The following is a 12,150-nucleotide window of genomic DNA, read 5'->3' on the forward strand; positions in this document are numbered from 1 at the left end:
ATGCACGGGCAAGCGATTCGTGCTCTTCTATCGAGTAATCTGGACTTTGGGCCAGTAGGTTGCACGAGGTGTTCGGGGTTGAAGATACAATTGGAGCATATCTCCTGCTCGATCTCGCTTCTGGCAAGGCCTGACCGGCCTGGCGTTGGAGAGAGAGTCTGCAAAGCTTGTTTTGGCGTAATATGTACCATGTGTTAATCTAGCAACGTTGAACGCATGTGGAGAGAGCTCACCGGCTGCGAAAGACTGCGGTGGTGTCATAGGTCATAGCTGCTATACGTGAAACAGTATTATTGGCTGTACGCCAGACCAAGATCACCGAACACCATTGAACAAATAAATGGTTGGGGAGAAAGTCTGACGGATGATATCTTGTTGAAAGGGTTCCCACTGGTCTTGCCAAATGAGGCTCGCTGTCTCGAACATCTGATCTCTCACAGCAGGCCGAGTGTGTGTAACGGCCAGAAAGAATCATCATCAACCTGCAAGGCAAGCCTCTTTCGGAGGTGGCTGGCATAGCACAACAGCCCAAGATAGCATCAGCTGAATCTGACCGCCTCTTGTTTCTTTGCATGCACCACAGCACAGCAGCTTACTTTTTGCTCACCTTGCCGGCCCCTTCGTATTACCTATCGAACCTCCATCCATCCATTGACCCCCTCGGCGGAGCTTTGGGCCTGTAGCAGCCTCAACCAGAGGAGATAGATGCTCCATTGACGAATCGGACGACGTGAGGAGGAGTTGAGTCTGTTTTGAGCCCACTTGCGTATCTGACCTACCTTGATAGCTCACTTGGAGATCGGCGCCCCCGTTTCTCTCCCTCTCTTCAAAACCCGCCCGCAACTTCCGGTTGGTTACCTGGAAGAAGAAGGAGAAGAAACCAGAGAGGAAACCTTTCGACGACGAAGACGACAACGAAGACGACAACGAAGACGACAACGAAGACGACAACGAAGACGACGCCTTCTTCCTTCTTCTCACGATTCCACGACTCGCGGCATTGGTTTTTTTTTAGAGTATAAGCTACTCACTACGTGAACCTCGGCGTTTATAGGCCGCAGCCAACAACATACACCTTGCCCTACTGCCCAAGGGCCACTGCCACCGACGAATCGGCGGCTACCGACATTCAGCCCAGTACCCCGCAACGCCTTCACTTACACGAGCTCCCAACGACCAAAGCTCGTCAAATTTCTACAGAGCAACGCTAGGACAGCATCGGGAACTCTATGGGAATTGCTCTTAGTCAATTACGAAGGAGACAAAACAGAAAAATCGATATCTTGGAAAAATATCTACTGATCGACCCAAGCCGAAACAGCAGAGAAGAACTTGGATCAGCAATCTAAACGACAATCCGCACGAGTCACCCGAAACGTTACACGCTCACGCTGGAGGATCAGAATATACTCCACGGTTCAAGCCTCGACACTGACAGGGCCCCTGAGTCGCGCAATGCAGTTGATCGACATCTGACAAGTTCGGCCAACAAACTATTGCAGCTCTTTCGGTACCTGTCTAGTATTCCGTGGAAGAAGGTGCAAACTGGGCGCATCAATTGAACGCCTCCGGCAATCCCACGGCGGACTGGACTGCACGGCACATTTCCTGCAACAGGTAGTAGTAACCTAGTAGCCTGCTTGCAGCGTTACTGGCTGACACTTGATCAATCACTTCTTCCAGTAAAAAAGCCTCTCCGCAATAGCGAGCGACAAGACTAGCAGGTGTAGCCTCTTGCTAGACCCCCGGGGATCATCCTGCCACAACTTCCTCTCCAGCACCCTGCAACGCTCGGAGGAACACACACACACACACACACACACAAGCAGCGCGCTCTGCTCCACAGCGGGACGCTCTACCCAGGCACGACTAATAATAATAAGGAAAATTGAGTACGAGGCAGTCGGGCCAGCAGGCAGGCTACCGCGTACCTGTCCCAGTATTATTCATCTGGGTGACCCTTGTCTTTTCATCATCGATCGCCCTCCCGATTTCCTGTCGCCGGGTCAATTCCCATCTCTTCCTCTCTTTTTCTCTCCTCAGCTCCTCGCGTTCATCCTTTCTCTTCAAGGACGAATTGACCATTACACCGCTCCAGGGTGCCCAAGAGGAAGAAGACGACGACGACGACGACGACGACGACGTCAGCCAGAAAAGCAACCCTGCCCCGGTCAAAGGAATCAACTCTGAAAAATTAGGCTTGATTTTTAGGCTTGTTCGCGTGGCTTGTCATTGGAAACCTGACAGGTACATTACTCTTCGCTGGTGTCAATTTCAATTCCAGATTGAGCGCATCCCACAAGCGCAATACCAGGTTTCCTTGCATCTGCGCTTGCATATCGCACTACCCAGAGTTCTGGCCTGCCTTGCACACGCACGCATCAACCTCCAATTGCTAGCCGGCAACCACTTTCTGCTTTCGCTGCTACTGCTGCTGAAGGAGAACAGGAAGAAGCAGAAAAAGAAGAGACGGACTGCACTGCACTGCGCTATTGGCACCACTGCCACACCCCCGACAGAATCTTAATCGGGCTTACCTTCAACCTACCCAATCCTACTCACTGTTCGCAACGAGATCCCTGCTGTCTTACCCGACGGTGTTTTCTCAGTCCACCCTGTTTTCTTATTCTTCGTCCAGACGCTCGCTCCCTCGCTTAATCTGGGGGACTCATTCACTCACTCAAATCGTTATCGAAACCCTTCCCTTTTTTTTATTCTACAAAAGAAGCACTTTTTTAATTCCGAAGGTCCCATTATCCCCAGACCCCGGACTCTCAGACGGCGTAGAGCAATCAATACCTGAAGCAGTCAGGGCGGTGCTGTGTTGTATCATCCATTTTGGGAGGCCCTGCAGCACATCTTTGGCACTTGCTGTTTCTGCTTTGGCCCGGCTTGCTCCTGACCAATCATTTCGGCTCGTCTCACATGAGCCGAGAGACACGAGCAATCAACACGAGATAGCGACACTACCTCAGCCACGCTGCTGACCAGGGCTTTTGCCTTGTCTGGCTAATCGCCCGTTTCTGGCCCTGTTGCTTCCCCTCCGCCGCTCAGTAGTTCAAGTCGCCTGAGCGCCTGCTGCTGTCGGTGGCCACAGTTCCTCCCACTTTCTCTCTAATAATAGCGGGAAGGAGAGAGAACAGCCGCCAGCGCCGTGCTTGTCTCGTCTTTTTTGTTCGTCTCAAGTCGCATCATTCGAAACATCTCTCTCCATCATCGCCGGCCGCTCGCGACCTCTCCCATCCAGTCTTTCCCGACTGCTCGCGCTGGCGTCAATCAGCCAATTGCGCTGCCAAGTCCTCTGTCAAGGTTAGTTCGTCCCTTCTGTTGCCAATGATTCAGCCTGTTTGCTGCACGATGCGCGCAAATGGAACTTGTCTTCCACGTATCCGGTGTCTCGTGCCGTGAATGTACGGCTAGGCTCTAGCACGAGTTTGACAAGATCTGTTACAACCGCAATAAGCGTTCCTGGCGCACAACAGTCAATTAAGCTCGGTTGTGACCAACAATCACTCATGTTGTTGAACATCATCGCGTCGACTCGTTCTCTTTTCCGTTTTCCTACCTGCTCACCTCAGCATGTCCCTCACATATTCTCGATGCACGCGCTAACATGGCACCTCCAATAACCAGGCAATTGTATCCAAGGGTGTTAAGCGCAAGGCAATTCGCCATGTCGGCTTCTAACGCTACAAGTACGGACACACAGGGCGTGGATTTGACGACTCAGTCAGATCCCGTTACTACTGATGCCACGTCTAAACCAAGCCCTAGTACTGACACACCCACCTCTGCAGCCCCGACGCAAGCGTCATCGCCCGATACTTCACCGGCGGCCGCTCCTACTACTCCCACCGAGGAGCCAGCTCCCTCACCATCGTCAGACCCTTCGCCGACGACACAGCAGCAGCCTCCTACTCCCACGCAGCAGCCTACGACGAAAGAACCAGACCCTACAACGCCTACGCCCGCGCCAACTACTGCGTCGACCACTGCGCCTACCACTGCGCCGACCACTGCGCCGACCACTGCGCCTACCACTGCGCCGACCACTGCACCTACCACGGCACCTACCACGGCACCCACTACTGCGCCAACCACTGAGCCCAGCAAACCCGATCAGCCTAGCCCAACAAAGCCAAGCACTCTGCAAACATCGCCAACGCAGCAAACCACCAAGAAGCCGCCGCCGGAGCCGAGCACCACCCTCATCGCGACGACCATCACCACCTCGGAAAATGGAAACACAGTGGTAAAGACCATCACTTCAACTGCTGTATCAACCCCGACCGTGTCTCCAGATGACCCATCAGGAACTTCTCCAAATGGCGGTATCATGCAGTCTGATGAGGCGTCGTCGGGTGGACTGAATCAGCAAGGCAGGATCGCTGTCGCGGTAGTGGTTCCGATTGCTGCTGTTGCACTTCTGGTGGTCGCTGGCATTTTCCTGTGGAGGAAGCGCAAGCAGCGAAAGGATGCCGAAGAGGAGAGGCGGAAGGAGGTTGAAGACTACATTTACAATCCCAATGCGGATCCTACCATGCCTGATGTGGGTGGTGCCGGCGGCGCGTACGAGATGAAGGAAGACGCCTCCTCTGGATATCGTGGCTGGGGCTCGACCACCCTAGGCGGATCCACGGGTCGCAAGGCTTCAACGACCATGTCTGGTGGAGCAGCAGGTGCGCCGTACTCCGAGATTAACGGCCCTACATGGGGCAATGCATCTGACACTAGATCAGGAGAACCACTGATGTCTGACGGCTCGCGTTCGCCCGAGGGTGAAATCCTCGGCGCGATGGGGCCTTCGACTGCCGAAACGCGCGGCAACGGCAACGTCCACCGCGGACCGTCCAATGCATCGTCGTCCTACAGCGCCACCGGCCGATCCGAAGGCTCGGCGGAGAACAATGTTGGCGTCGCTTACGGCGGCACCAACGCTTATTACGACCAATATGGCAATCCCTACAATGAAAGCCAACCGGGCGCCGGCGGAGCTCAACCCGTTATTCGTGACAACCCAGCACGGAGGAACACGAGGATCGAGAACCCATCGCATTACCCACAACAGAGTGCCGGTATCTCGCAAAACTTTTGAACCTGCTCCACGGCGAATACCCCTGCGTTGCTAGAATGTGGTTGTGTGCCACTTTGTGCTGACCATGCCGTCTATTCATTTCTGAAAATTATTCGACAGATACCCAGCTATAGGCGCCTCGTGCCGCCTTTATTTTGTCGCCAGCAAGACTTTCTGCAACTGGTCTCATCATGATTGTCACATTATTTCTCATATACTTTGATTGGATCTTCCGGCGTTCGGCGGTCTGTCTACACTTTACGCACAAGCATATACCTCTTGGGCCACACCTTCATCCGCTTCATGATAATCCATTTGGCAGCCTCGGCCCCAGTTAGCCAGCTTTGGCGAGCGCCCGTATATACAGCATCCTAGCTTCGGCAGTTACAAAATCTTTACTACACATCCACGGCATCTACATCTATTTCTTTATTCGACTACGTAATGGGGTCACTGGCTACGGTGTCCTGGCTGGGGAAGGAATTGGGGCGACGGGTGGCTGGGGGCCACTCAAATGTTGCTGCAAGTTGCACACGATCATGGTGCCAAGTTGTCCGAAGCGGCGGAAGGCAGTAAAATGAGGCCACGTGTGATGGTGGCTAGGAACAAAACTCGATTGCTTGAATTTGTGGCCTGCCGCAAACTTGCTACGAAGAAACCTACCTGCGTTGCTGGTACTGGAATGTTGCGTACGAAATACTGCGACTACATAGTCGGGCAGAGGACGATGCAATGTAGCCTGTACTGGTGGGGATGCTGTTCGGGGATCTATCTCTCTGAAAAGCCTAAAAAAGTCTCTTGGGCGGATCGGGGAAGGGACGTCAGTGGAGGAGTTACGAGTTGAATATTCAAGGAGGGAGGGCTACCGGTGTGCGAAAGGATGCGGCTATGCCGTCATTTACTGCGACAAATATAAGCTAAAGTCATAGTAACTATTTAATGCCACATATTGCATGGAACTCATTGTTCATATTTTGTATTCGTTTCGCTCTCTGGCTGGCTACGAGGTTCAGCGTTCCCTGGCTGCCAGCTCCCAAAGTTCTACATCGAAGTTCTCGCCGCTATTAACCCTGACACTGACCGTCTTCATGATGCCGCTCTCTATCCATTTGCCCCTTGGGATGTTGTTGCTCTCCTGCCCCTTCTTGTTGGACTCCGTATCCCCCTTTTCTGGCCTGCGATCGGCAGTACAGTCGCTACCGCACCAGATGAGATTCCGTTGGCTTCCCGTCGCTAGGTTGTTTGCCTCACCGCCATCTCCGGGTGAAGACGAATTGGGATCTCGGGTCCGTAACCTCTCCAGAGCATGCAAGAAGACACCGCCCCCTTCTTCTTGTTACTGTTGTCCTTCCTGGCACTTTTCCCGTCTCCTGCGCAGTGGGAAGAAGACTGGATGGTGATCTGCCGCCGATGCCAGGAGCCCTTTTGGCGGCCGTGCATGTTGGACAGGGACTCGAGGAAGATGGTGTTGTCTTCCTCCTCCTCGCCGCGGCGTTGGCCGGCTGAGGCAATGGTGGATTTGGTCTTTGCGGTGGTAGTGGTGCTGGTGCTGGTGCTGGTGCTGGTGCTGGTGCTGGTCGATGTTGTCGTGGTCGTGGACATGGTCAGGCCTCGGCAGAGGCTGGCAAAGAGGGGGGTGTAGGTTGGGAGGTTGAGGGCGGTTATGCCGAGGTTTTGTTCTAGACTGTAGCTTGGGGGAAAGGGGGTTAGTCAGTTGGTGAAAGGGAGGAAAGGGGGAAGAAGCGATGGACTACTTACGTTCCCCACAGGATGGTCTTGTACAGGTTATCGCCATGGACGCACTTGACGACTGCGCATGCCGCGACGCTGATTAGGTACCCCCGTTAGTACAACTACCTCTGGCTCTACGAATATCATGACACCCCTTTTAGAATCTCACCTGGAGATGTAACTTACATGACGCTAAACCCCATGATCCCCCACAACGCCGCGCGCTTCCGGGCCAGCATCGCCAGCCGGCTCAGGAGCAGCGTCGGAAACAGCGCCAGCGCCAGGTCCGACGCCGCGCTCCAGGCCCCGTGAACTCGGAGCGCCACCACGATCACCCGGTCGCCCGTCTCGGCGCCGATACTCGCCCGGGTCGCGGTTGTCGTCAGGCCCAGCGTTAGGAAGCTGATGACGACGGTGGCGATCAGGATGGTCCAGTACCCCCTCCGGTGCCAAGACGACGTGGCGATCTTGCCGCGGGAGGAGGATGGTGACGGCGACGATTCCATGTTCTCATTGTCCCCCTTCCGCGGGGCCATCGCTCTGAGGCACATGAGGCAGGCCGCCGCCTTGGCCGTCATGCTGGATAACAAGTAGAAGTGGCTCGAGATGATGGCGTAGTGGACCGGGAAGGGGTATTCCGCTTTCCCCGAACTTTTCCGCTGTTCCTGCGACTGGAGAGGGTGCGAGGGCAAATCGCCCAGTCCGTTGAGGCTGGCCGTCATGGTCAGACCCAGCTCGACCAGGGCCAGGACCATGGCGAGGTTGGCGAGGCCGTCGGCGCGGTCGGGGTTCCGCCGGGTCTTGAGCGGGACCAGGTCGCGGAGGATGACGGAGACGAGGGCCAGGAGGGTGGTGAAGATGGCCATGGTCAGGAGGACGCATTCCATGGTGATGGGTGGGTTTGGCTGACTGAAGGGCCGATGGACTGGCTGCCTACATAGATGGAAGGAGTGACTATAGGAAAAATGGTAAGAAAATCACCAAGCAATCGGGAACTAATCATATCACCTCAACCTGAAAATAGAAATAGAGAAGAGCGAAGCGTACATCTTTTCAAGCTCACGACTGGCCTCTTTCAAGGAGGGATCATCCAGCCCTTTTCTATCTATCTCCTGCATATACACAGCTACATACGTATATGGCAGTCACACAGATGCGTGACAAGGACGTTTGTTCTCGCAATTCGTCCTTTCGGCACTTACATAATTCGAGTCAGTGCTCTCTCGGCAATGTGAAGAGAGGAATGACGAGGAAAGAACCCGCGCGCGAAGCCACAGCAAACATTTCGGGGAGAGGGGAACCAACAACGGACAGGATTGGTTCTTCTCCAAAAGAGAAACACCATGTCCCTTGATGGATGGGGGATACCATCTCACATCCATTAATCACGATCCAGCACCCAAGCAGGACGACCGGGCTATATAATAGGACAAGGGTCCTTTTGTTCTGTCAACGTGGGAGAGTAGCAGACGATCCACAAATCCCAATCCCCCTATTTTCGCTTCTCGGCTATGATAGCCCTACGTACCTAGCTGTGTGGAAATGTAACATTCATATGCGAGCCGAGCTGGCGAGTAAGTGACAGGCCTGCATACGCCTACAGATACCGTGCTCAATACAGATGCGATCCAGCAGCCCGTCAGATGTGGCCATAGCATTGGGACAGCCGTCTTTGCTGGTTGAGCTCACCTTGGTAGTCGATGGTGCGGCCCAACCTTGCGGTGGGCTTATATCCTTTACGGCTCGCGTGTCCATGATGAACGAACGAGCCACGCCTTGGTTGAGGCTTGACCCATACGTCGCAATAGGAGGGATGGCGATACGACTTAACCAATTCTAGACTGACGTCCGGGGACTGTATATGTGTAACTAAGGATGAGCAGAGTCGACCGTCGATAGCGGTGAGTGACATGGGTGACAGAGCCATCTAACCTTCCGCATGATGGTACGTGATAGTGCTTTACCTTGGATATCTATCCTCACTGTTTGGGTGGGCTTCTTCCGTGATTGGGGGGGGATATTTGGGAGCTTATGGTGCTCGCACGCCCTCGTAGTCCACCCAATAAGCGTAGGCGATCTGTTTGTATGTGTTTCTCTCAGCACCGACAGAATGCCATGGTGAATGACGGATCCCAGAATATCCTTGGTATTCCCCTTAGGGCTGAGCAGTTCGCTGTGGCACGTCGGTCAAGATATGCCACTATAGATGGAAGTCCACACACACCCAGGGGGCGGAAGATCTTCCCCTTTCATGGACTAAAGCCGACACTGTTGGATCAACTGCCGGACCTCCTAATTCAGTTGGTGAAGGCGCATGTTCGGGTCGTCAGCCGATATAATTCTCCTTGTAATCAAACCCTCGTCTGTCATGCTAGCCGCCTACCTGGCTTTGGAATGTGTCGACGGTGTGCCGCCGGCAGTCCAATGCTACTCTACACCGTACTTAGCAGTGGCATTTGAGAGGGAACGTGTGAAGTGTGGCCGTGGGTCGCTTAATGCCAGACGCACGGTGTAAAAACCCGACTCTTCGGGTCTTGTCTGTCTGCATTGTACTTCTAAGCCGCGTGGCCGGAATTTCGACATCTCGCGGCGATTCATCTGCTCACACGGGGCCAGAACCTCTCACAGCCAGAAATAACACACCAAGTCCGTGGAATATGAGCAGAGATCCAGGGGTGCAACATCCGAAAGACACCTCATGGAAACCTCATCTTGGGATTTGATCGAAACGATGTTATGTGGTCTGGGTCTGATCACAAACCTGCCGGTTCCTTGAGAGGCTGATCCCGTCATGCCTGTCCAATAGATAGCGCAGAGAGAACTAGTCAAAGCAATATGCTTGCATGGACCATATGGGAGTCTGTCTTCGTATCATAGTGCTCCTGATATACCCTCAGTGAATGCATGTGACCCTCCTCCAAAGCCCCCCCTTTCCCACTACCCGGATCTGGTTTCCCATGGCTACTACCCTACACCCCAGGTCCCCGTCCACCGATGCCACTCCCCATAGCATTCGAACTCGTCCCCTTGAGCGCGTGGTCGTTAGGGTTCGGCGCCGCCTCGTATAGGATCTGCGACGGCGCCCGGCCGAGAGCCATCCACTCGCCCTTGAACCCGAGGTAGCTGAACCGCGTAACCTCCTCATCGCCGTCCCCAAAGTTATCCTCAAAGAAGAGCGTGAGGCGCGTGACCTTGCCAAACAGCGCGCGCTTGACCGGCAGCTCCTGCACATCGCTCGTCTGGCTCAGCTCCAGCGTCTGCGTCGGCTGCAGCTCCGACGCCGCGTCGAAATCGACGTCGTCGCGGTTGATGAACAGCTTGAGCGTGCGCGGGGCGCTGTCGCTCTGCGACGTGCGCAGAAGCACCGAGTGCAGCTTGACCTGGCCCGTGAAGGGCACCTGGACGATGACCTGCTCGTCGGCGTCGCTGGCGACCTCGGGCGCCGGCTCGAGGCGCTCGGCCCACGTCTTCTTGAGGACGGCCTGGCCCGAGCCTGGTTCTTCTTCGTTCAGCGTCTGGACGGCGTCGAAGTTGATGTGCTGGTACAGGCTGTGCTGCAGCGCGGGCGTGATGTCGTCCGAGTGGTCGTGCTCGCCGTGGTCATGGCCGCCGCCGCCGTGGTCGTGCTCATCGTGGCAGTGGTGAGACATGATGACTGGTTTTAAAAGTGCAATAGAAAGCGGTTTCTAGTAGCCCGGGTCAGATTGGCTGGTTTCAGGAAATAGAATACGCAGTTTTGGGGGGATGAGTGAGACTTGCCTTCCTGGGATGATGAGTGGTGATGTTGAGTTTTGGTGTTTGCCTGAAGTGTGAATTGAGAGGGTCGCCACTTCTTGTTCAAGCGATGAATAATAGGAAAGCCCAAGAAGAATCTCACTTTCCAAACGGTGCATCCAACACTGGCAATCTATTATATCAATTACTGTAGTACTGGAGAACCGGATTTGCTTAGAAACCCTTTTTTTCTTCTCTTTTTTTTCTTTTTTCCTTCGATTTCGGTATTGACCTTCTGATACTTCCTGACCTATGATCTCTTCACTGAAGCAATTGTTGATGATGGAAGTGAGGGGCTCTTACACGAGGTAGATCCCGGTGCTGTCCGCCTTACAGCTTTCAAAAATCTAGACAACTTCACGATACGTTTGGTAGAGCTATAATTACTTGGAAGGCCACAATACTCTGTTCGTGACTATCTTGATATTTCATCGCTCTCGCCATAAAAATGTTTCCGTTTCCCAACTACCATGTTCCCGGCACTTGTTAAGCAACAGTCTATGCGCCCTTGTAATTATACTTCAGCGCACCAAGCTCCGTCTCGGGATCAACGCTCCCCATCACCATCTTGGCCAGCAAGACCACCGCATATACCACAGCCGGCAAGTTGCCCAAGCCGACGTGCCCCCACTGCTGCGGCGCGTGGGCCTTGGAGACGAAGCCCGTGGTTATCAGCACGCAGCACAGCCCCGCGTTCAGATACGGCATAAACACCTCGAGGGGGGACTTGCGCTGTATGGCGCCCAGCATCGCCGATGCACTGCTATCCCTCCCCCTTTTCGGATTTCCATTCTGCCCCGAAATCCCCTTGACCCACCGATCCAGCGCCGGCACGCCCGTCTCGCCCGGCGGCAGCGCGTGCAGCATCCAGGCCGTGCTCCCGAGCGACGTCAGCGCCAGCATCGCGACGATCGTGTTCAGCTTCCCGGGCTGAACTAAACTGATCAGGTAAGGGACCGTCGAGAGGATGGGCAGGGCGAGCAGGAACAGCCGGAACTGGCTGTTGCGCGCGCTGTTCTGGGCTGCCAGCGACTCGATCAGCTCCTCCTGTTCTTGCTCGTCGAGGGCCTCTTGGGCTAGGAGCTCATCGGGCGAGAGCGTATCTTCGTCGGCGGGGTAGGAGAAGGTGCGGCGGAGGCGGGCCGCGGCGGCTGTGCGGTTCATCTTTGTTGACTTTGGCTATGCGTGTTTGTGAATGGACCCGAGGATGTTGCTTTGTCGCAAGGGAAGTATTGGGCTTCTGGAGTAGAAGTAGGTAACCTAATTCAAGGTCTGCACTTCTGTAGGTTTGTAGAAGCTTATAAGCGGTTGTGAGTTCCAGCCAAAGATGATACCGTGTTGGATATCCGAGGCAATTGTTGATGTCTTGATTTCAAGATGGACAGAGCTGCAAGTTACGAAGCTGCCTGCACTTGCACTTGCACTTGGGCGCTACAGGTGACGTAGCGGGGTCCGTTTCCAGGGTCCTAGACTCCTACAGTGAGTGCCGATCGAAGCTACCCCTGCTGGAACTGTTCAAATTATAGAAGGCCCGGCCGATCAGTAATGCCGACCCTCCGACCCATCGACCG

The 12,150-nt window shown here is 54.5% G+C and overlaps 5 protein-coding genes across 5 annotated transcripts; 2 read left to right on the forward strand and 3 right to left on the reverse strand.

Annotated features, from left to right (window-relative positions):
• Positions 1-1,246, forward strand: PG986_009827 (uncharacterized protein; the record flags this gene model as incomplete). The annotated part of the gene is made up of 3 exons (XM_066846049.1): positions 1-54; positions 788-1,003; positions 1,055-1,246. 3 exons carry the CDS (start codon positions 1-3, stop codon positions 1,244-1,246), a joined length of 462 nt encoding a protein of 153 aa, XP_066698447.1.
• A 2,427-nt stretch (positions 1,247-3,673) lies between these two features.
• PG986_009828 (uncharacterized protein) lies at positions 3,674-5,095 on the forward strand (the record flags this gene model as incomplete). Its single annotated transcript, XM_066846050.1, has 1 exon — positions 3,674-5,095. One exon carries the CDS (start codon positions 3,674-3,676, stop codon positions 5,093-5,095), a length of 1,422 nt encoding a protein of 473 aa, XP_066698448.1.
• A 1,212-nt stretch (positions 5,096-6,307) lies between these two features.
• PG986_009829 (uncharacterized protein) lies at positions 6,308-7,692 on the reverse strand (the record flags this gene model as incomplete). Its single annotated transcript, XM_066846051.1, has 3 exons — positions 6,308-6,764; positions 6,833-6,901; positions 6,992-7,692. The coding sequence occupies 3 exons, from the start codon at positions 7,690-7,692 to the stop codon at positions 6,308-6,310; spliced, it is 1,227 nt and encodes a 408-aa protein (XP_066698449.1).
• A 2,082-nt stretch (positions 7,693-9,774) lies between these two features.
• PG986_009830 (uncharacterized protein) lies at positions 9,775-10,455 on the reverse strand (the record flags this gene model as incomplete). Its single annotated transcript, XM_066846052.1, has 1 exon — positions 9,775-10,455. The coding sequence occupies one exon, from the start codon at positions 10,453-10,455 to the stop codon at positions 9,775-9,777; it is 681 nt and encodes a 226-aa protein (XP_066698450.1).
• Positions 10,456-11,077: 622 nt separating this feature from the next.
• Positions 11,078-11,743, reverse strand: PG986_009831 (uncharacterized protein; the record flags this gene model as incomplete). Its single annotated transcript, XM_066846053.1, has 1 exon — positions 11,078-11,743. One exon carries the CDS (start codon positions 11,741-11,743, stop codon positions 11,078-11,080), a length of 666 nt encoding a protein of 221 aa, XP_066698451.1.
• Between the last annotated feature and the right edge of the window lie 407 nt (positions 11,744-12,150).

The sequence above is a fragment of the Apiospora aurea genome (assembly GCF_038362705.1).
Source record: "Apiospora aurea strain CBS 24483 chromosome Unknown utg000006l_segment0_segment0, whole genome shotgun sequence".
Classification (NCBI taxonomy): Eukaryota; Fungi; Ascomycota; class Sordariomycetes; order Amphisphaeriales; family Apiosporaceae; genus Apiospora; species Apiospora aurea.